Source organism: Salvelinus namaycush, unplaced genomic scaffold (genome assembly GCF_016432855.1).
Source record: "Salvelinus namaycush isolate Seneca unplaced genomic scaffold, SaNama_1.0 Scaffold84, whole genome shotgun sequence".
In the NCBI taxonomy this organism is placed as follows: domain Eukaryota; kingdom Metazoa; phylum Chordata; class Actinopteri; order Salmoniformes; family Salmonidae; genus Salvelinus; species Salvelinus namaycush.
In genome coordinates, this window is record NW_024061575.1 from 250,069 (window position 1) to 273,813 (window position 23,745).

Sequence of the window (23,745 nt, forward strand, 5' to 3'; positions counted from 1 at the left end):
TTAGGTATGAATGCAATTTCGAATGTATTTCTTCATGTCAGAATGTCACAGATGTTACTGTGTGTTATTTAGTCAGTAGCAAACATGTTTAAAACAATGTAAAATGTGTTATTTGTATGTTTAAGACCACTTGGTAATGAGCCATTAGCCGTTTTGCTAGCTAGCTTAAAGGCTGCTCACCGACTTTGTGATCAGACAGAGACCCTATGCTCAGCTCCTGTGTGGGTGAATGGGAGCAATGGAAAACTGAATGTTGTTGTAATCTAAAAATTATTACAAGGTTATGCATGTTGCCTTTGTCATTGGGATGGTTATGCATGTTGTCTTTGTCATTGGGATGGTTATGCATGTTGTCTTTGTCATTGGGATGGTTATGCATGTTGTCTTTGTCATTGGGATGGTTATGCATGTTGCCTTTGTCATTGGGATGCTTATGCATGTTGCCTTTGTCATTGGGATGCTTATGCATGTTGCCTTTGTCATTGGGATGCTTATGCATGTTGCCTTTGTCATTGGGATGGTTATGCATGTTGCCTTTGTCATTGGGATGGTTATGCATGTTGCCTTTGTCATTGGGATGGTTATGCATGTTGCCTTTGTCATTGGGATGGTTATGCATGTTGCCTTTGTCATTGGGATGGTTATGCATGTTGTCTTTGTCATTGGGATGGTTATGCATGTTGTCTTTGTCATTGGGATGGTTATGCATGTTGTCTTTGTCATTGGGATGGTTATGCATGTTGTCTTTGTCATTGGGATGGTTATGCATGTTGTCTTTGTCATTGGGATGGTTATGCATGTTGTCTTTGTCATTGGGATGGTTATGCATGTTGGCTTTGTCATTGGGATGGTTATGCATGTTGGCTTTGTCATTGGGATGGTTATGCATGTTGGCTTTGTCATTGGGATGGTTATGCATGTTGGCTTTGTCATTGGGATGGTTATGCATGTTGGCTTTGTCATTAGGATGGTTATGCATGTTGTCTTTGTCATTAGGATGGTTATGCATGTTGTCTTTGTCATTAGGATGGTTATGCATGTTGTCTTTGTCATTAGGATGGTTATGCATGTTGTCTTTGTCATTAGGATGGTTATGCATGTTGTCTTTGTCATTGGGATGGTTATGCATGTTGTCTTTGTCATTGGGATGGTTATGCATGTTGTCTTTGTCATTGGGATGGTTATGCATGTTGTCTTTGTCATTGGGATGGTTATGCATGTTGTCTTTGTCATTGGGATGGTTATGCATGTTGTCTTTGTCATTGGGATGGTTATGCATGTTGTCTTTGTCATTGGGATGGTTATGCATGTTGTCTTTGTCATTGGGATGGTTATGCATGTTGTCTTTGTCATTGGGATGGTTATGCATGTTGTCTTTGTCATTGGGATGGTTATGCATGTTGTCTTTGTCATTGGGATGGTTATGCATGTTGTCTTTGTCATTGGGATGGTTATGCATGTTGTCTTTGTCATTAGGATGGTTATGCATGTTGTCTTTGTCATTAGGATGGTTATGCATGTTGTCTTTGTCATTAGGATGGTTATGCATGTTGTCTTTGTCATTAGGATGGTTATGCATGTTGTCTTTGTCATTAGGATGGTTATGCATGTTGTCTTTGTCATTAGGATGGTTATGCATGTTGTCTTTGTCATTAGGATGGTTATGCATGTTGTCTTTGTCATTAGGATGGTTATGCGTGTTGTCTTTGTCATTAGGATGGTTATGCGTGTTGTCTTTGTCATTAGGATGGTTATGCGTGTTGTCTTTGTCATTGGGATGGTTATGCGTGTTGTCTTTGTCATTGGGATGGTTATGCGTGTTGTCTTTGTCATTGGGATGGTTATGCGTGTTGTCTTTGTCATTGGGATGGTTATGCGTGTTGTCTTTGTCATTGGGATGGTTATGCGTGTTGTCTTTGTCATTGGGATGGTTATGCGTGTTGTCTTTGTCATTGGGATGGTTATGCGTGTTGTCTTTGTCATTGGGATGGTTATGCGTGTTGTCTTTGTCATTGGGATGGTTATGCGTTTTGTCTTTGTCATTGGGATGGTTATGCGTGTTGTCTTTGTCATTGGGATGGTTATGCGTGTTGTCTTTGTCATTGGGATGGTTATGCGTGTTGTCTTTGTCATTAGGATGGTTATGCGTGTTGTCTTTGTCATTAGGATGGTTATACGTGTTGTCTTTGTCATTAGGATGGTTATACGTGTTGTCTTTGTCATTAGGATGGTTATACATGTTGTCTTTGTCATTAGGATGGTTATACATGTTGTCTTTGTCATTAGGATGGTTATACATGTTGTCTTTGTCATTAGGATGGTTATACATGTTGTCTTTGTCATTAGGATGGTTATACATGTTGTCTTTGTCATTAGGATGGTTATGCATGTTGGCTTTGTCATTAGGATGGTTATGCATGTTGGCTTTGTCATTAGGATGGTTATGCATGTTGTCTTTGTCATTAGGATGGTTATACATGTTGTCTTTGTCATTAGGATGGTTATACATGTTGTCTTTGTCATTAGGATGGTTATACATGTTGTCTTTGTCATTAGGATGGTTATACATGTTGTCTTTGTCATTAGGATGGTTATACATGTTGTCTTTGTCATTAGGATGGTTATACATGTTGTCTTTGTCATTAGGATGGTTATACTTGTTGTCTTTGTCATTAGGATGGTTATGCATGTTGTCTTTGTCATTAGGATGGTTATACTTGTCGTCTTTGTCATTAGGATGGTTATGCATGTCGTCTTTGTCATTAGGATGGTTATGCATGTCGTCTTTGTCATTAGGATGGTTATACATGTCGTCTTTGTCATTAGGATGGTTATGCATGTCGTCTTTGTCATTAGGATGGTTATGCATGTCGTCTTTGTCATTAGGATGGTTATGCATGTCGTCTTTGTCATTAGGATGGTTATGCATGTCGTCTTTGTCATTAGGATGGTTATGCATGTCGTCTTTGTCATTAGGATGGTTATACATGTCGTCTTTGTCATTAGGATGGTTATACATGTCGTCTTTGTCATTAGGATGGTTATACATGTCGTCTTTGTCATTAGGATGGTTATGCATGTCGTCTTTGTCATTAGGATGGTTATGCATGTCGTCTTTGTCATTAGGATGGTTATGCATGTCGTCTTTGTCATTAGGATGGTTATGCATGTCGTCTTTGTCATTAGGATGGTTATGCATGTCGTCTTTGTCATTAGGATGGTTATGCATGTCGTCTTTGTCATTAGGATGGTTATGCATGTCGTCTTTGTCATTAGGATGGTTATGCATGTCGTCTTTGTCATTAGGATGGTTATGCATGTTGGCTTTGTTATTAGGATGGTTATGCATGTTGTCTTTGTCATTAGGATGGTTATGCATGTTGTCTTTGTCATTAGGATGGTTATGCATGTTGTCTTTGTCATTAGGATGGTTATGCATGTTGGCTTTGTTATTAGGATGGTTATACATGTTGGCTTTGTTATTAGGATGGTTATACATGTTGGCTTTGTTATTAGGATGGTTATACATGTTGTCTTTGTTATTAGGATGGTTATACATGTTGTCTTTGTCATTAGGATGGTTATACATGTTGTCTTTGTCATTAGGATGGTTATACATGTTGTCTTTGTCATTAGGATGGTTATACATGTTGTCTTTGTCATTAGGATGGTTATACATGTTGTCTTTGTCATTAGGATGGTTATACATGTTGTCTTTGTCATTAGGATGGTTATACATGTTGTCTTTGTCATTAGGATGGTTATACATGTTGTCTTTGTTATTAGGATGCGTTTGCATGAATACATATGTAATACATTTAGTAACAGTATATACAGGGATAATTCATGGTGATAATAAATACAGTAACAGTCTATACAGGGATAATTAATGGTGATAATAAATACAGTAACAGTATATACAAGGATAATTCATGGTGATAATACAGTAACAGTATATACAGGGATAATTCATGGTGATAATACAGTAACAGTATATACAGGGATAATTCATGGTGATAATACAGTAACAGTATATACAGGGATAATTCATGGTGATAATACAGTAACAGTCTATACAGGGATAATTCATGGTGATAATACATACAGTAACAGTATATACAGGGATAATTAATGGTGATAATACATACAGTAACAGTATATACAGGGATAATTCATGGTGATAATACAGTAACAGTCTATACAAGGATAATTCATGGTGATAATACAATGACAGTATATACAGGGATAATTACAGGGATAATTAGCAACATGACGAGGAGGTGTGTGGGCGTTACGCATGCAAATAGCATGCATATGAGAACCAATCAAAAAGTAGCTCAAAGTCAATAAGAATTGTGTGTGATGTGGGGCTGAAGCTACTGTCCTGGAACTAGATGGAAAATACATGTAATTTCCAGACAAAGTTTAAAAAAATTGTATTTATCTAAATAGCTAACAATATTGTATTGAGACGTACAAAGAGAAGCAAGTGTTGATTGATTAGTGAAGATTTTTAATGAGTGAGAATACAATAAAAAATGTAACATCTACCACAGATCTGCATTTAAGGCAACTTCTTATTCAGTCATTAAAACAAACAGAAAGCATCAAAATAAGCAACTAGGTCTATACTGCTCCTACATGTAACAATACGTAGATGTATATAATGAACAGACTAGGTCCATACTGCTCCTACATGTAACAATACGTAGATGTATATAATGAACAGACTAGGTCCATACTGCTCCTACATGTAACAATACGTAGATGTATATAATGAACAGACTAGGTCCATACTGCTCCTACATGTAACAATACGTAGATGTATATAATGAACGTTCACTAGTGGCGTTACACATTTTATTTTTATTCAGAAAAAAACGTTTGCATTAATCAAATGTGTTTTACAATCTGCACCTGTGTTCTCTCTAACATGGTGGAATAATACTGATGGGAACATTGATGAGTTACACCACATGGTCAACAGTATGTGGACACCACTTCAAATGAGTGGATTTTGCTATTTCAGCTACACCCTTTTCTCACAGGTGTATAAAATATGAGTAGACATTCTTTTGGTATGGCTTTAACAGAATATGAACTTTGAAAAGTTAAATTTCCACTAGGCAATTACTTTAAAATAACATTAACCGGGTTCTCAAGATTTCAAAATAACGGTTCTGTTCTTGAACAGTGGAGATCACTTTCGTTATCGGTTCTGTTCTTGAACAGTGGAGATCACTTTCGTTAACGGTTCTGTTCTTGAACAGTGGAGATCACTTTCGTTAACGGTTCTGTTCTTGAACAGTGGAGATCACTTTCGTTATCTGTTCTGTTTCTGTTCCTCAAATGTTTTGCTCTTTTCCAGTTTTAAGTTCTGTTCCCTGAACCGTTTCCAACTCCTGTTCCTCACTGGGCGCATTGGAAAGAGTGTGTGTATTCTCTCATGCCTTTTCAGGTTCCCTAACCGTGTAAAATCCTTTCCACACAGGGAGCAATGGTAAGATGTCTCCCCTGTATGTGTCTTTTCATGCTCCTTCAGGTTCCCTAACTGTGTAAAGCTCTTTCCACATTGGGAGCATTGGAAAGGCTTTTCTCCTGTGTGTGTTTTTTCATGCATATTCAGGTTCCCTAATAGGGTAAAACCTTTTCCACACTGGGAGCATTGGAAAGGTTTCTCTCCTGTGTGTATTCTTTTATGTTCCTTCAGATGCCCTAACCGTGTAAAACCTTTTCCACACTGGGAACATTGGAAAGGTTTCTCTCCCGTGTGTATTCTTTTATGTACTTTTAGGCTCCCTAACTTGGTAAAATCCTTTCCACACACAGAGCAATGGTAAGAGTTCTCCCCTGTGTGTGTCCTTTCATGCTCCTTCAGGTTCCCTAACTTGGTAAAACCTTTTCCACACTGAGAGCATTGTAAGGGGTTCTCTCCTGTGTGTGTTCCCTCATGCTTTTTCAGGTTCCCTAACCGTGTAAATCCCTTTCCACACTGGGAGCAATGGAAAGGCTTCTCTCCTGTGTGTATTCTCTCGTGCCTTTTCAGGGTCCCTAACTGGGTAAAACTCTTTCCACACTGGGAGCATTGGAAAGGCTTCTCCCCTGTGTGTATTTTCTCATGCTTTTTCAGCTTACATAACCACTTAAAACTTTTATTACACTGGGAGCAGTGGTGTGGTCTCGCTGGTTTGGGCGTCTCTGGGTCTCGTTCCCCTGAAGGACCCTTTCCACTGTCACAGTGAGAGTCTGGTCTCTCGCCTGCCAAAGACAAACATAATAACCAGAGGTCAGAGTTTATAGAACATTAACTAATAACCGGTGGTCAGAGTTTATAGAACATTAACTAATAACCAGTGGTCAGAGTTTATAGAACATTAACTAATAACCGGTGGTCAGAGTTTATAGAACATTAACTAATAACCGGTGGTCAGAGTTTATAGAACATTAACTAATAGAACTAATAACCAGTGGTCAGAGTTTATAGAACATTAACTAATAACCAGTGGTCAGAGTTTATAGAACATTAACTAATAGAACTAATAACCAGTGGTCAGAGTTTATAGAACATTAACTAATAACCAGTGGTCAGAGTTTATAGAACATTAACTAATAACCAGTGGTCAGTGTATAGAACATCAACTAATAGAACTAATAACCAGTGGCCAGAGTTTATAGAACATTAACTAATAACCAGTGGTCAGAGTTTATAGAACATTAACTAATAACCAGTGGTCAGTGTATAGAACATTAACTAATAGAACTAATAACCGATGGTCAGAGTTTATAGAACATTAACTAATAACCAGTGGTCAGAGTTTATAGAACATTAACTAATAGAACTAATAACCAGTGGTCAGAGTTTATAGAACATTAACTAATAACCGGTGGTCAGAGTTTATAGAACATTAACTAATAGAACTAATAACCAGTGGTCAGAGTTTATAGAACATTAACTAATAACCAGTGGTCAGAGTTTATAGAACATTAACTAATAGAACTAATAACCAGTGGTCAGAGTTTATAGAACATTAACTAATAACCAGTGGTCAGAGTTTATAGAACATTAACTAATAACCAGTGGTCAGTGTATAGAACATCAACTAATAGAACTAATAACCAGTGGCCAGAGTTTATAGAACATTAACTAATAACCAGTGGTCAGAGTTTATAGAACATTAACTAATAACCAGTGGTCAGTGTATAGAACATTAACTAATAGAACTAATAACCGATGGTCAGAGTTTATAGAACATTAACTAATAACCAGTGGTCAGAGTTTATAGAACATTAACTAATAGAACTAATAACCAGTGGTCAGAGTGTATAGAACATTAACTAATAACCGGTGGTCAGAGTTTATAGAACATTAACTAATAACCAGTGGTCAGAGTTGATAGAACATTAACTAATAACCAGTGATCAGAGTTTATAGAACATTAACTAATATAACTAATAACCAGTGGTCAGAGTTTATAGAACATTAACTAATAACCAGTGGTCAGAGTTTATAGAACATTAACTAATAACCAGTGGTCAGAGTTTATAGAACATTAACTAATAGAACTAATAACCAGTGGTCAGAGTTTATAGAACATTAACTAATAACCAGTGGTCAGAGTTTATTGAACATTAACTAATAGAACTAATAACCAGTGGTCAGAGTTTATAGAACATTAACTAATAACCAGTGGTCAGACTTTATAGAACATTAACTAATAACCAGTGGTCAGAGTTTATAGAACATTAACTAATAGAACTAATAACCGGTGGTCAGAGTTTATAGAACATTAACTAATAACCAGTGGTCAGAGTTTATAGAACATTAACTAATAGAACTAATAACCAGTGGTCAGAGTTTATAGAACATTAGCTAATAGAACTAATAACCGGTGGTCAGAGTTTATAGAACATTAACTAATAACCAGTGGTCAGAGTTTATAGAACATTAACTAATAGAACTAATAACCAGTGGTCAGAGTTTATAGAACATTAACTAATAGAACTAATAACCGGTGGTCAGAGTTTATAGAACATTAACTAATAACCAGTGGTCAGAGTTTATAGAACATTAACTAATAACCAGTGGTCAGAGTTTATAGAACATTAACTAATAACCAGTGGTCAGAGTTTATAGAACATTAACTAATAACCGGTGGTCAGAGTTTATAGAACATTAACTAATAACCAGTGGTCAGAGTTTATAGAACATTAACTAATAACCAGTGGTCAGAGTTTATAGAACATTAACTAATAACCAGTGGTCAGAGTTTATAGAACATTAACTAATAACCAGTGGTCAGAGTTTATAGAACATTAACTAATAACCAGTGGTCAGAGTTTATAGAACATTAACTAATAACCAGTGGTCAGAGTTTATAGAACATTAACTAATAACCAGTGGTCAGAGTTTATAGAACATTAACTAATAGAACTAATAACCGGTGGTCAGAGTTTATAGAACATTAACTAATAACCAGTGGTCAGAGTTTACAGAACATTAACTAATAACCAGAGGTCAGAGTTTATAGAACATTAACTAATAACCGGTGGCCAGAGTTTATAGAACATTAACTAATAACCAGTAGTCAGAGTTTATAGAACATTAACTAATAACAGGTGGTCAGAGTTTATAGAACATTAACTAATAACCAGTGGTCAGAGTTTATAGAACATTAACTAATAACCAGTGGTCAGAGTTTATAGAACACTAACTAATAACCAGTGGTCAGAGTTTATAGAACATTAACTAATAACCAGTGGTCAGAGTTTATAGATGTTATATGATGTTGCATCATAGACACAATCATATCAGTTTGTCTTACCTGAAAACCATATAACATAATGTACACTACCGGTCAAAAGTTTTAGAAAACTTACTCATTCAAGGGTTTTTCTATATTTCTACATTGTAGAATAATAGTGAAGACATCAAAACTATGAAATAACACGTATGAAATCATGTACTAACCAAGAAAAAAGTGTTAAACAAATGAAAATATATTTATATTTGAGTTTCTTCAAAGCAGCCACCCTTTGCCTTGATGACAGCTTTGCACACTCTTGGCTTTCTCTCAACCAGCTTGACCTGGAATGCTTTTCCAACAGTCTTGAAGGAGTTCCCACATATGCTGAGAACGTGTTGGCTGCTTTTCCTTCACTGAGGTCCAACTCATCCCAAACCATCTCAATTTGGTTGAAGTCGGGGGATTGTGGAGGCCAGGTCATCTGATGCAGCACTCCATCACTCTCCTTCTTGGTAAAATAGCCCTTACACAGCCTGGAGGTGTGTTGGGTCATTGTCTTGTTGAAAAACAAATGATAGTCCCACTAAGACCAAACCAGATGGGATGACGTATCACTGCAGAATGCTGTGGTAGCCATGTTGGTTAGGTGTGCCTTGAATTCTAAATAAATCACAGACAGTGTCACCAGCAAAGCACCCCAACACCACCTCCTCGATGCTTTACTGTGGGAAATACACATGCTGAGATCCGTTCACCCACACCGCGTCTCACAATTACACCGCGGCTGGAACCAAAAATCTCAAATTTGGACTCCAGAGCAAAGGACAAATTTCCGCCGGTCTAATGTACATTGCTCGTGTTTCTTGGCCCAAGCAAGTCTCATCTTATTGGTGTCCTTTAGTAGTGGTTTCTTTGTAGCAATTCGACCATGAAGGCCTGATTCACGCAGTCTCCTCTGAACAGTTGATGTTGAGATGAGTCTGTTACTTGAACTCTGTGAAGCATTTATTTGGGCTGCAATTTCTGAGGCTGGTAACTCTAATGAACTTATCCTCTGCAGCAGAGGTAACTCTGGGTCTTCCATTCCTGTGGCGGTCCTCATGAGCCAGTTTCATCATAGCGCTTGATGGTTTTTGTGACTGCACTTGAAGAAACTTTCAAAGTTTTTGAAATTTTCCGTATTGACTGACCTTCATGTCTTAAAGTAATGATGGACTGTCGTTTCTCTTTGTTTATTTGAGCTGTTCTTGACATAATATGGACTTGGTCTTTTACCAAATAGGGCTGTCTTCTGTATAGCACCCCTACCTTGTAACTACACAACTGATTGGCTCAAACGCGTTGAGGAAATAAATTCCACAAATTAACTTTTAAGAAGGCACACCTGTTAATTGAAATGTATTCCAGGTGACTACCTCATGAAGCTGGTTGAGAGAATGCCAAGTGTGTGCAAAGCTGTCATAAAGGCAAAGGGTGGCTGTTTGAAGATTCTCAAATATAAAATATATTTTGATTTGTTTAACACTCTTTTGATCACTACATGATTCCATATGTGTTATTTCATAGTTTTGACATCTTCACTATTATTCTACTATATAGAAAATAGTAAAAATAAAGAAAAACCCTGGAATGAGTAGGTGTTCTAAAACTTTTGACCGGCAGTGTATATGCATCATATATACAATCATATCAGTCTGTCTTACCTTAAACCATATAACATAATATACACTGCTCAAAAAAATAAAGGGAACACTTAAACAACACAATGTAACTCCAAGTCAATCACACTTCTGTGAAATCAAACTGTCCACTTAGGAAGCAACACTGATTGACAATAAATTTCACATGCTGTTGTGCAAATGGAATAGACAAAAGGTGGAAATTAAAGGCAATTAGCAAGACACCCTCAATAAAGGAGTGATTCTGCAGGTGGTGACCACAGACCACTTCTCAGTTCCTATGCTTCCTGGCTGATGTTTTGGTCACTTTTGAATGCTGGCGGTGCTCTCACTCTAGTGGTAGCATGAGGCGGAGTCTACAACCCACACAAGTGACTCAGGTAGTGCAGCTCTTCCAGGAGGGCACATCAATGCGAGCTGTGGCAAGAAGGTTTGCTGTGTCTGTCAGCGTAGTGTCCAGAGCATGGAGGCGCTACCAGGAGACAGGCCAGTACATCAGGAGACGTGGAGGAGGCCGTAGGAGGGCAACAACCCAGCAGCAGGACCGCTACCTCCGCCTTTGAGCAGGAGGAGCACTGCCAGAGCCTTGCAAAATGACCTCCAGCAGGCCACAAATGTGCATGTGTCTGCTCAAACGGTCAGAAACAGACTCCATGAGGGTGGTATGAGGGCCCGACGTCCACAGGTGGGGGTTGTGCTTACAGCCCAACACCGTGCAGGACGTTTGGCATTTGCCAGAGAACACCAAGATTGACAAATTCGCCACTGGCGCCCTGTGCTCTTCACAGATGAAAGCAGGTTCACACTGAGCACATGAGCACATGTGACAGACGTGACAGAGTCTGGAGATGCCGTGGTGAACGTTCTGCTGCCTGCAACATCCTCCAGCATGACCGGTTTGGCGATGGGTCAGTCATGGTGTGGGGTGGCATTTCTTTGTGGGGCCGCACAGCCCTCCATGTGCTCGCCAGAGGTAGCCTGACTGCCATTAGGTACTGAGATGAGATCCTCAGAGCCCTTGTGAGACCATATGCTGACACATGCACATTTGTGGCCTGCTGGAGGTCATTTTGCAGGGCTCTGTCAGTGCTCCTCCTGCTCAAAGGCGGAGGTAGCGGTCCTGCTGCTGGGTTGTTGCCCTCCTACGGCCTCCTCCACGTCTCCTGATGTACTGGCCTGTCTCCTGGTAGCGCCTCCATGCTCTGGACACTACGCTGACAGACACAGCAAACCTTCTTGCCACAGCTCGCATTGATGTGCCCTCCTGGAAGAGCTGCACTACCTGAGTCACTTGTGTGGGTTGTAGACTCCGCCTCATGCTACCACTAGAGTGAGAGCACCGCCAGCATTCAAAAGTGACCAAAACATCAGCCAGGAAGCATAGGAACTGAGAAGTGGTCTGTGGTCACCACCTGCAGAATCACTCCTTTATTGAGGGTGTCTTGCTAATTGCCTTTAATTTCCACCTTTTGTCTATTCCATTTGCACAACAGCATGTGAAATTTATTGTCAATCAGTGTTGCTTCCTATGTGGACAGTTTGATTTCACAGAAGTGTGATTGACTTGGAGTTACATTGTGTTGTTTAAGTGTTCCCTTTATTTTTTTGAGCAGTGTATATATACAATCATATCAGTCTCTTACCTAAAAACCATATAACATAATATATAATATAATATATATATATGTATATATGCATCATATATACAATCATATCAGTCTCTTACCTTAAAACCACACAATATATATATGTATCATAAATACAATCATGGACACTCTTACTGACAGTTGTGGCTGCTTTGCCTGATGTAATGTTGTCTCTACCTTCTTGCCCTTTGTACTGTTGTCTGTTCCCAATAATGTTCGTACCATGTTTTGTGCTGCTACCATGTTGTCATGCTGTGTTGCTACCATGCTGTGTTGTCGTCTTAGGTCTCTCTTTATGTAGTGTTGTCTCTCTTGTCGTGCTGTGTTGCTACCATGCTGTGTTGTCGTCTTAGGTCTCTCTTTATGTCGTGTTGTCTCTCTTGTCATGCTGTGTGGTTACGCCTATATTTTTATTGCATTTATTTTTCATCCCCCGTCCCGGCAGGAGGCCGTGATTGTAAATAAGAATTTGTTCTTAACTGACTTGCCTAGTTACATACAGATTGAAATATATTTATATATTTTTTATTTAATCATGTCAGTCTGTCTTAACTAAAAACCATATAACAATTTTATATGTAAAGCTTCAAATCATGTTTTAAAAATTAATAATTTTGCTTTCATGGGATGTCGAAGTGTAGAGACTGATCAAAGCGGCCAAAGTAGTGGGATGGCCTGGTGTAGGATCGTTTAGGGCCAAAGTAGTGTGATGGCCTGGTGTAGGATCCTTTAGGGCCAGAGTAGTGGGATGGCCTGGTGTAGGATCCTTTAGGGCCAGAGTAGTGGGATGGCCTGGTGAAGGATCCTTTAGGGCCAGAGTAGTGGGATGGCCTGGTGTAGGATCCTTTAGGGCCAAAGTAGTGGGACGGCCTGGTGTAGGATCCTTTAGGGCCAGAGTAGTGGGATGGCCTGGTGTAGGATCGTTTAGGGATGGCCTAGTGTAGGATCCTTTAGGGATGGCCTAGTGTAGGATCCTTTAGGGATGGCCTGGTGTAGGATCCTTTAGGGATGGCCTGGTGTAGGATCCTTTAGGGATGGCCTGGTGTAGGATCCTTTAGGGATGGCCTGGTGTAGGATCCTTTAGGGATGGCCTAGTGTAGGATCCTTTAGGGATGGCCTGGTGTAGGATCCTTTAGGGATGGCCTGGTGTAGGATCCTTTAGGGATGGCCTGGTGTAGGATCCTTTAGGGATGGCCTAGTGTAGGATCCTTTAGGGATGGCCTGGTGTAGGATCCTTTAGGGATGGCCTAGTGTAGGATCCTTTAGGGATGGCCTAGTGTAGGATCCTTTAGGGATGGCCTGGTGTAGGATCCTTTAGGGATGGCCTAGTGTAGGATCCTTTAGGGATGGCCTGGTGTAGGATCCTTTAGGGATGGCCTGGTGTAGGATCCTTTAGGGATGGCCTGGTGTAGGATCCTTTAGGGATGGCCTGGTGTAGGATCCTTTAGGGATGGCCTGGTGTAGGATCCTTTAGGGATGGCCTGGTGTAGGATCCTTTAGGGATGGCCTGGTGTAGGATCCTTTAGGGATGGCCTGGTGTAGGATCCTTTAGGGATGGCCTGGTGTTGGATCGTTTAGGGCCAGAGTAGTGGGATGGCCTGGTGTAGGATCGTTTAGGGCCAGAGTAGTGGGATGTCCTGGTGTATGATCCTTTAGGGCCAGAGTAGTGGGATGGCCTGGTGTAGGATCCTTTAGGGCCAGAGTAGTGGGATGGCCTGGTGTAGGATCCTTTAGGGTCAAAGTAGTGGGATGGCCTGGTGTAGGATCCTTTAGGGATGGCCTGGTGTAGGATCATTTAGGGCCAGAGTAGTGGGATGGCCTGGTGTTGGATCGTTTAGGGGGGAGTGACCAAAATGTGCAAAACCACACTCTGACCTGCGAAAGGCATCAATACAGCTTCTTCATGTGAAAAGTCACATGAAGAAGAAGAAGGGTTGACAAGAGCAAGACTTGGCTCTGATTATAAAAAGAAGATATGGGCGTTTTTATAATCCCAAAGTCTAGGACCAAGAAACATGGAGAGGCAACCTTTAGTTACTATGCCCCCAGCCTTTAGTTACTATGCCCCCAGCCTCTGGAATAGCCTCTCAGAGAACCTGAGGGGGGCCGAAACTGTGAACATATTTAAAAGAGATATTAAAAACACACCTTTTTAGCTTTGCTTTTCCTTAGCGTGCTTCTAAAGTAGTGAAACGACCCTGGGTTCACAAGCGCGGAAATCGACTCTGCCGCTAGAGCAGGCTTTTGCGCCACAGTCGATAGCGCGCTGGACTTCGGGCTAGAAGGTCGAGGGTTCGAGACCTGCTCCCTGCCGTTTCATTACAGTAGTTACGTTTTTATTGTTACTCTTTTATTTTTTTTTATCCTCTTTTTTGTTGTGTAGTAAATATTTCTGTGTTTTTTTTCTTCATTCGTTTTTATTTCCTGTAATGCACATGATTAACCTGAAATGTGCTTGCTGTATAATAAATATTGATTTGATTGTGGGAGTGTGATTCTGTTACCGCGTGACTTTTCCCTTTAGTTCAACAACTGCAGTGTGAGTTTCTGTTGTAAGACAGTACTTACTGGGGTTAATCAGATCTCCAATATCCTCCTCTTCTTCTTCTTCCAATATGACAGTTACCTCTCCCTCCTCCTTCTCTTCCTTCACTGCAACATCCTCATCCTCTACTTCTTGTTTTACTGTGACATCCCCCTCTTCCTTCTCTTCTTTCACAACAACGTTCAGCCACAGACCCTCTTTCTCCGTCCAGCAGACCCCCTCTTCTTTAGCAGGAGGAGAGTAGCTTAGTGAACTCATGGTCGGGGATGTTAGCTAACAGTTAGCTAGCTAGGCTAGTGCTAACTTAACCAGCCAGCTAGCTACGTTAGCTGACTACGGTAATAACAACAACGTAAATATGAAATTACGTAAATATGAAATTAAATGGGATAACTAGCTAGACGACAGAAGTGAGTTTAAAACACAATGGATAATATACATGAACGCGTCTAAAGAGCTGCAATGTTTCAGCTAGCAAGCTACCGAAGTGGCTGACCACTGTCGTTTAACTATAAAATAACATGGCTGTCTAGCTGGGTTGTCCATAGTTACTACAGCCACAAAGTCAACATTGGCTATCGTAAATATGTATGAAAACAAAAATGTTTTTTTTTTCTTAATTTAAGGTTAGTGTTAGGCATAAGATTAGCAATGTGGTTAAGGTTAGGTTTAAAAATCACATTTTAAGAAGAGAAGTTGTAGAATTGGGCGAGGATTAGCCATAATTATGACTTTGTGACTGTGGTAACTAGTGACGACCAACTAGCTGTTGTTGTTTAAAGAAGAGTCCGATTCACCACCACGTCACATTCTGGCAGACTTGCCTGAAACACCCACAGCGCCCTCTGCTGATTGGAGTGGGTAACGCAGATGAGGGAATGTTATATTTTATAACTAAAAGTTAAAACAATTTCATTAATAGATTTTATTTTATTTCCAATAATAATATTATATCACATTATATGAAAGGAACCAGAGGGTCAGAGAGAAAGGCCACAATCCATCTCGTACCTTCTTTTCCCACTACCGGTTTTCAATTCAATTCAAGGTGCTTTATTGGCATGGGAAACATATTGTAATGAAACGGCAGGGAGCGAACCCTCGACCTTCTAGCCCGAAGTCCAGCGCGCTATCGGCTGTGCCGCAAAAGCCTGCTCCAGCGGCAGAGTCGATATCCGCGCTTATAAACCCAGGGTCATTTCAATATGTTAACATTGCCAAAGCAAGTGAAGTAGATTATATACACAAGTGAAATAAACTATAAAAATGAACAGTAACCATTACACTCACAGAAGTTCCCAAAATAATAAAGACATTACACTATTTTGTAGTGAGTGGAAACGCCAAGCGGATGCTTCATATTTCTACATCCGGTGAATTATCTGTCTCATTGTTCTGTGGTGATAGTGGAAGGAACATTTCTTTTCAACATCAGCTAGTCGGTCGTCACTAGTTACCACAGTCACAAAGTCATAATTATTGCTAAACGCCACTCATTTCTACAACTTCTCTTCTTAAAATCTGATTTTTAAACCTTAACCACACTGCTAAGATTATTCCTAACCTTCAATTAAGACCAAAAGTAAATTTCTGTTTTCATAAATATTTAGCCAATGTTGACTTTGTGGCTGTAGTAACTATGGACAACGCAGCTAGACAGCCATGTTATTTTATAGTTAAACGACAGTGGTCAGCCACCTCGGTAGCTTGCTAGCTGAAACATTGCAGCTCTTTAGACGCGTTCATGTATATAATCCACTGTGTTTTAAACATACTTCTGTCGTCTAGCTAGTTATCCCATTTAATTTCATATTTACGTTGTTGTTATTAGTCAGCTAACGTAGCTAGCTGGCTGGTTAAGTTAGCACTAGCCTAGCTAGCTAACTGTTAGCTAACATCCCCGACCATGAGTTCACTAAACTACTCTCCTGCTAAAGAAGAGGTCTACTGGACGGAGAAAGAGGGTCTGTGGCTGAACGTTGTTGTGAAAGAAGAGAAGGAAGAGGAGGATGTCACAGTAAAACAAGTAGAGGATGAGGCTGTTGCAGTGAAGGAAGAGAAGGAGGAGGGAGAGGTAACTGTCATATTGGAAGAAGAAGAGGAGGATATTGGACATTTGATTAACCCCAGTAAGTACTGTCTTAAAACAGAAACACCCACTGCAGTTGTTGAACTAGAGGGCAAGGTCACGCTCTCACTATCAAAACGGCCATATCGTTGAACCCTTATTCAGGTTCATGTGACTTTTCGTCAGACTAGATGTTGTATTGCTAACCCTGTACTTATACACGATCTACCATCTAACCCTGTACCTATACACTTTCCCCCAAAACCCACCAGCCCATCCCACTACACCTGGCCCTAAAGGATACAACACCAGGCCATCCCACTACTCTGGCCCTAAACGATCCTACACCAGGCCATCCCACTACTCTGGCCCTAAAGGATACAACACCAGGCCATCCCACTACTCTGGCCCTAAACGATCCTACACCAGGCCATCCCACTACTTTGGCCCTAAACGATCCAACACCAGGCCATCCCTAAACGATCCTACACCAGGCCATCCCACTACTCTGGCCCTAAAGGATCCTACACCAGGCCATCCCACTACTCTGGCCCTAAACGATCCAACACCAGGCCATCCCTAAAGGATCCTACACCAGGCCATCCCACTACTTTGGCCCTAAACAATCCTACACCAGGCCATCCCTAAAGGATCCTACACCAGACCATCCCACTACTTTGGCCCTAAACGATCCAACACCAGGCCATCCCTAAAGGATCCTACACCAGGCCGTTGACCTGGGAGACGTAACGTAGTAAATGTAAATCCGGAACACTCTAATAATACTGAACTAAAAATATAAACGCAACATTCTACAAGGACCTTTGATATATTTAATGAGCTGGTATATGGGATCAGAGAGCAGCCTCCCATGGTGTCCTTACTACATCATGCTTACTTTTCATAACATACATAGAGAGAGAGCAGCCTCCCATGGTGTCCTTACTACATCATGCTTACTTTTCATAACATACATAGAGAGAGAGCAGCCTCCCATGGTGTCGATACCACTCTTACTTTTCATAACATACATAGAGAGCAGCCTCCCATGGTGTCGATACCACTCTTACTTTTCATAACATACATAGAGAGAGAGCAGCCTCCCATGGTGTCGATACCACTCTTACTTTTCATAACATACATAGAGAGAGAGCAGCCTCCCATGGTGTCGATACCACTCTTTTCATAACATACATAGAGAGAGAGCAGCCTCCCATGGTGTCGATACCACTCTTACTTTTCATAACATACATAAAGACGCTGCAAATTGTTGGTCATGGAAATTACGTTAAAAGTCATGGAGATGTCATGAAATTCCAACTGTCAAAATGTGTATGAAACCTGAACGATTTGACTGCAGGTATTTACTAAAAAAGTAGCTAAAAATATTAACATTTATTGAAATACTGAAAATAAATAGTTTAAACGGGTATTGGGGCGGCAGGTAGCCTCGCGGTTAGAGCTGGCTCGTAACCGAAAGGTTGCTGGATCGAATCCCCGAGCTGACAAGGTAAAAATCTGTCGTTCTGCCCCTGAACAAGGAAGTTAACCCACTGTTCCCCGGTAGGCCGACATTGTAAATAAGAATTTGTTCTTAACTGACTTGCCTGTCAAAATGTGTATGAAACCTGACAATTTGACTGCAGGTATTTACTAAAAAAGTTGCAAAAATATTCACATTTATTAAAATACTGAAAATAAATAGTTTAAATGGTTTATTGGGGTGGCAGGTAGCCTAGTTTAAAAAAATAAATACATTTAAAATCCTTCTCCCAAAATATTTTACATTTATTCAAAAGCTCATCTATCAAAAAATGTTGCTTCTTGTTTCTTATTTTTACTGTGTGTAGTAACCCCATCTTAATGGCATTAGATCTTTTACATTCTGTAAACGGGGGAGAAATGAGAAACACATCAATTCTGGATCTGACAACAAAAGGCCACTCTAAAAGTGCAGTTTTGTCACACAACACAATGCCACAGATGTATTAAGTTTTAAGGGAGAGCAGTGCAATTGGCATGCTGACTGCAGGAATTTCCACCACAGCTGTTGCCCGAGAGTTGAATGTTCATTTCTCTACAATAAGCCGCCTCCAACATCATTTTAAAGAATTTGGTGTTGAGTATTTATGACTGTCATTTAGCCCTTTTCTGGGGGAAAACTCATTCGGATTGGCTGGGCATGGTTCCCCAGTGGATTGACCTTTGCCCTCCCAGGCCCACCCATTTTTGCTGGCCCTGCCCAGTCATGTAAAATCCATAGGTTAGGGCCTAATTTATTTATTTCAATTGACTGATTTCCTTATTGCCTGTTGTGTTTATATTTTGTTCAGTAAATGTAGTAGCTATCTAGCTAAGTGGTTAGCTTCTTCCAAGATCAAGCGTTGCTTGGTAACAGCAGATAATCACTTCCTGGATCAAGAGCCCTGCTGTCTAATATTTGTTTTGAGCGGCAAACTGAGTAGCATTTTTGAGTTATTTGTTTATCTTAATGAGCTGGGATATCTGGCCTCCAAATAGTTTAGTTACTTATATAACTTTATGAGATTTAACAAGTGACATCAATAAGGATCATATCTTTCACCTGGATTCACCTGGTCAGTCTGTCATGGAAAGAGCAGGTGTTCATAATGTTTTCTACACTCAGTGTATAAAGTCTTCTGTCCCTGTAAGTTCATATGTGGAACTGCATGAAATTTTAAAACCAAAATGGACCAATGCTGGATCGCCCCCTGTATTATCAGCCGCTGAAATAGGAGAGTCTTTGTCTCCTCTCTGTTTGTCGACTCAACCCAGAGTGAAACCAAAACACCCCATGCAGCCCATGACAACCCGATGACTCCGAGTCACGTCATAAACAAGTACAACGGCCACCGTGGGGGAAAATAACTGCTGTTCACCATCTGGGACCATTCAACAGTCTAGATTTACCAGGTTATTACTTCTAAATAAACTGTTCACCATCTGGGACCATTCAACATTCTAGATTTACCAGGTTATTACTTCTAAATAAACTGTTCACCATCTGGGACCATTCAACAGTCTAGATTTACCAGGTTATTACTTCTAAATAAACTGTTCACCATCTGGGACCATTCAACAGTCTAGATTTACCAGGTTATTACTTCTAAATAAACTGTTCACCATCTCTGTTGCTTGTCAGGACAACCAATACATCTCTGTTGCTAGTCAGGACCATTCAACAGTCTAGATTTACCAGGTTATTACTTCTAAACAAAAACACTTTTTGTTGGGTTCTCATAGGCTTACAATTGTTGTTTTGAATATTCCTTGAACAGTCGCGAAGATAATATTTTGTTTCTGATAGTTGCAAAATACCTATTTTGGATGCAGCCGTTGTTAGCCTGAATGCTAAATGCTCACTGACAGGCTTGTAGCAAAGCAAGTCACAGAGCATTTTACTGGTTGAAGTAGTAGTGTTTTTTAAGTATACTAGTCAGGACAGCCAATACATCTCTGTTTACTAGTCAGGACAGCCAATACATCTCTGTTTGCTAGTCAGGACAGCCAATACATCTCTGTTTGCTAGTCAGGACAGCCAATACATCTCTGTTGCTATAGTCAGGACAGCCAGTACATCTCTGTTACTAGTAGGACAGCCAATACATCTCTGTTTACTAGTCAGGACAGCCAATACATCTCTGTTTGCTAGTCAGGACAGCCAATACATCTCTGTTGCTATAGTCAGGACAGCCAATACATCTCTGTTACTCGTCAGGACAGCCAATACATCTCTGTTACTAGTCAGGACAGCCAATACATCTCTGTTTACTAGTCAGGACAGCCAATACATCTCTGTTTACTAGTCAGGACAGCCAATACATCTCTGTTTACTAGTCAGGACAGCCAATACATCTCTGTTTACTAGTCAGGACAGCCAATACATCTCTGTTACTAGTCAGGACAGCCAATACATCTCTGTTTACTAGTCAGGACAGCCAATACATCTCTGTTTACTAGTCAGGACAGCCAATACATCTCTGTTTGCTAGTCAGGACAGCCAATACATCTCTGTTTGCTAGTCAGGACAGCCAATACATCTCTGTTGCTATAGTCAGGACAGCCAATACATCTCTGTTACTAGTCAGGACAGCCAATACATCTCTGTTTACTAGTCAGGACAGCCAATACATCTCTGTTTACTAGTCAGGACAGCCAATACATCTCTGTTTGCTAGTCAGGACAGCCAATACATCTCTGTTTGCTAGTCAGGACAGCCAATACATCTCTGTTTGCTAGTCAGGACAGCCAATACATCTCTGTTGCTATAGTCAGGACAGCCAATACATCTCTGTTACTAGTCAGGACAGCCAATACATCTCTGTTTGCTAGTCAGGACAGCCAATACATCTCTGTTACTAGTCAGGACAGCCAATACATCTCTGTTTGCTAGTCAGGACAGCCAATACATCTCTGTTACTAGTCAGGACGGCCAATACATCTCTGTTTACTAGTCAGGACAGCCAATACATCTCTGTTTGCTAGTCAGGACAGCCAATACATCTCTGTTTGCTAGTCAGGACAGCCAATACATCTCTGTTGCTATAGTCGGGACAGCCAATACATCTCTGTTACTAGTCAGGACAGCCAATACATCTCTGTTACTAGTCAGGACAGCCAATCCATCTCTGTTACTAGTCAGGACAGCCAATACATCTCTGTTTACTAGTCAGGACAGCCAATACATCTCTGTTTACTAGTCAGGACAGCCAATACATCTCTGTTTACTAGTCAGGACAGCCAATACATCTCTGTTTACTAGTCAGGACAGCCAATACATCTCTGTTACTAGTCAGGACAGCCAATACATCTCTGTTTACTAGTCAGGACAGCCAATACATCTCTGTTTACTAGTCAGGACAGGCAATACATCTCTGTTTACTAGTCAGGACAGCCAATACATCTCTGTTTGCTAGTCAGGACAGCCAATACATCTCTGTTTGCTAGTCAGGACAGCCAATACATCTCTGTTGCTAGTCAGGACAGCCAATACATCTCTGTTTGCTTGTCAGGACAGCCAATACATCTCTGTTACTCGTCAGGACAGCCAATACATCTCTGTTTACTAGTCAGGACAGCCAATACATCTCTGTTTACTAGTCAGGACAGCCAATACATCTCTGTTTACTAGTCAGGACAGCCAATACATCTCTGTTTACTAGTCAGGACAGCCAATACATCTCTGTTTACTAGTCAGGACAGCCAATACATCTCTGTTTACTAGTCAGGACAGCCAATACATCTCTGTTACTAGTCAGGACAGCCAATACATCTCTGTTGCTAGTCAGGAACTTCATTGGCTCCTCTCACCGGTGTAGTCATGGCCCCACCTCCTGCTAGAACCTTTGTGTGCATGTAAGTATATATGTGTTTTAACAGAACTGTTCCTTCTCACGTCACCTGACCTGACCTCGGGCTGAGTCCCTACTCCACGGCTGTCAGTGACTGAAACAAGGACTGTTACCCTTTGCCTCCCTCCTTTGGAGCAATGAGATTTAACAATAACATGTTTTGACTTTCTGCCCCACCCCCTTATTTGCCTCCGTCCTTTGGAGCAATGAGATTTAACAATAACATGTTTTGACTTTCTGCACTCCCCCTTATCTCACTCAGTAACTTTCCATCTGCCTCGACCTTATCCTCCATTGACCTCAACACATACATTCATTATACATGTAAAGTAATCAATAAGTTCTGGTACGAATAGTTACATTCAAGCTAGAATCCAACAGTATAAAGCAGTTGATTTGAGATGGCTTTACAATTGTTGTTTTGATTGTTGCTTGAACAGTCGCTAAGATAATATTTGGTTGGGATAGTTGCAAAATACCTATTTTGGACACAGCAGTTGTTAGCTTGAATGCTAACGCTCATTGACAGGCTGGTAGCAAAGCTAGCCAAAGAGCATTTTACTGGTTGAAGTAGTAGTGTTTTTTAAGTATAAAGCAGTTGAATTGCGAGGATGACAAAAACACTATATTAAGCAGGACATTCAAATGAGCGTTACAATTCTAATCCAATAGTAGTGTGAAATGCACTCATAAGCAACCTGGAAATGGAGGCTATTTTTGCTGTCAGCCTATGAGAAATCCCCTGAGTTTTCCATCACGGTGGTGAGTTAGTGAATAGAGACAGAACTTAATGTGAGTTTCCTTGAGTAGCACTCCTGATCTTGCGCTGATAGCACATGCTGTAATATTCAGAATACATTGTGAAAAACTAAAATCTTCGCTCACCATTTTTTCTCCAGGTAGATATACTACATCCATAACTAGCGGTTTCCTCATTAGCAGGAAGGAGTTTCTACAACCAAATTGCATGTGCATCGCCCTCGTGCAGTAACTTTAGCAAACACAGAAAGGGGCCAATATTGGTGACTGGAAGTAGTGTAGCTGCAGGTTTCTGCAACTGTAATACTGTATTTCTAGCCTACAATCATCCAATATACTTATGTGGAAAAAATAAGACTAAATATGGCTTTTCTTGCTTGCTTAATTTATTTCCCTTTTCTTGGTTTGTATTGTACTTGCTTGCCCACGCTCCACTATCTGTCTGGGCTTATAGGTCGAGCACTGGGCAGAAATCATTAAGACAATTGTTAAATAAGTTTGTACACAACATCATGGGCATCACCTTTTAGCTAAAATGAACAGTGGATTTCTGCTGTTGTGGGCCTTTAACCATCTGTCTGACTTTGTTGTTCACACAGGAGAGAGACGGGACTATCGTGGATCCTCTGGGGAGTCTACAGGAGAGAGACACTATCGTGGATCCTCTGGGGAGTCTCAACAACATCATGATGCAGAGAAGAGACTCTCCACATCAGAACACCTCAAGAAACATCAACGGAAACCCACAGGGAAGAAGAAACTTCACCGCTGCTCTGACTGTGGGAAGAGTTATTCAAGATCAGATTCACTTAAAGTACACCAGAGAATTCACACTGGAGATAAATCCCATTGCTGCTCAGACTGTGGGAAGAGTTATTCAAGATCAGATTCACTTAAAGTACACCAGAGAATTCACACTGCAGAGAAAACAT

General features: G+C 40.5%; 1 protein-coding gene across 1 annotated transcript; it reads right to left on the reverse strand.

Annotated features, from left to right (window-relative positions):
* Positions 1 to 4,780: 4,780 nt before the first annotated feature.
* Positions 4,781 to 15,160, reverse strand: LOC120043031 (gastrula zinc finger protein XlCGF8.2DB-like). The gene is made up of 3 exons (XM_038987764.1): positions 15,098 to 15,160; positions 14,638 to 14,716; positions 4,781 to 6,258 (listed from the first exon to the last, which is right to left on the reverse strand). The coding sequence occupies exons 1-3, from the start codon at positions 15,158 to 15,160 to the stop codon at positions 5,324 to 5,326; spliced, it is 1,077 nt and encodes a 358-aa protein (XP_038843692.1). The 3' UTR covers positions 4,781 to 5,323.
* Positions 15,161 to 23,745: the final 8,585 nt, after the last annotated feature.

What these genes read in the sequence shown, in the direction of transcription:
- LOC120043031 (XM_038987764.1), bottom strand. Translation starts at nt 15,160, where the DNA reads ATGGACAACCCAGCTAGACAGCCATGTTATTTTATAGTTAAACGACAG. An exon ending in GACAGTGGTCAGCCACTTCG is followed by an intron (nt 14,717 to 15,097) that starts GTAGCTTGCTAG and finishes GTTGCAGTGAAG; the next exon opens with GAAGAGAAGGAGGAGGGAGA. An exon ending in TGGAGATCTGATTAACCCCA is followed by an intron (nt 6,259 to 14,637) that starts GTAAGTACTGTC and finishes TGTCTTTGGCAG; the next exon opens with GCGAGAGACCAGACTCTCAC.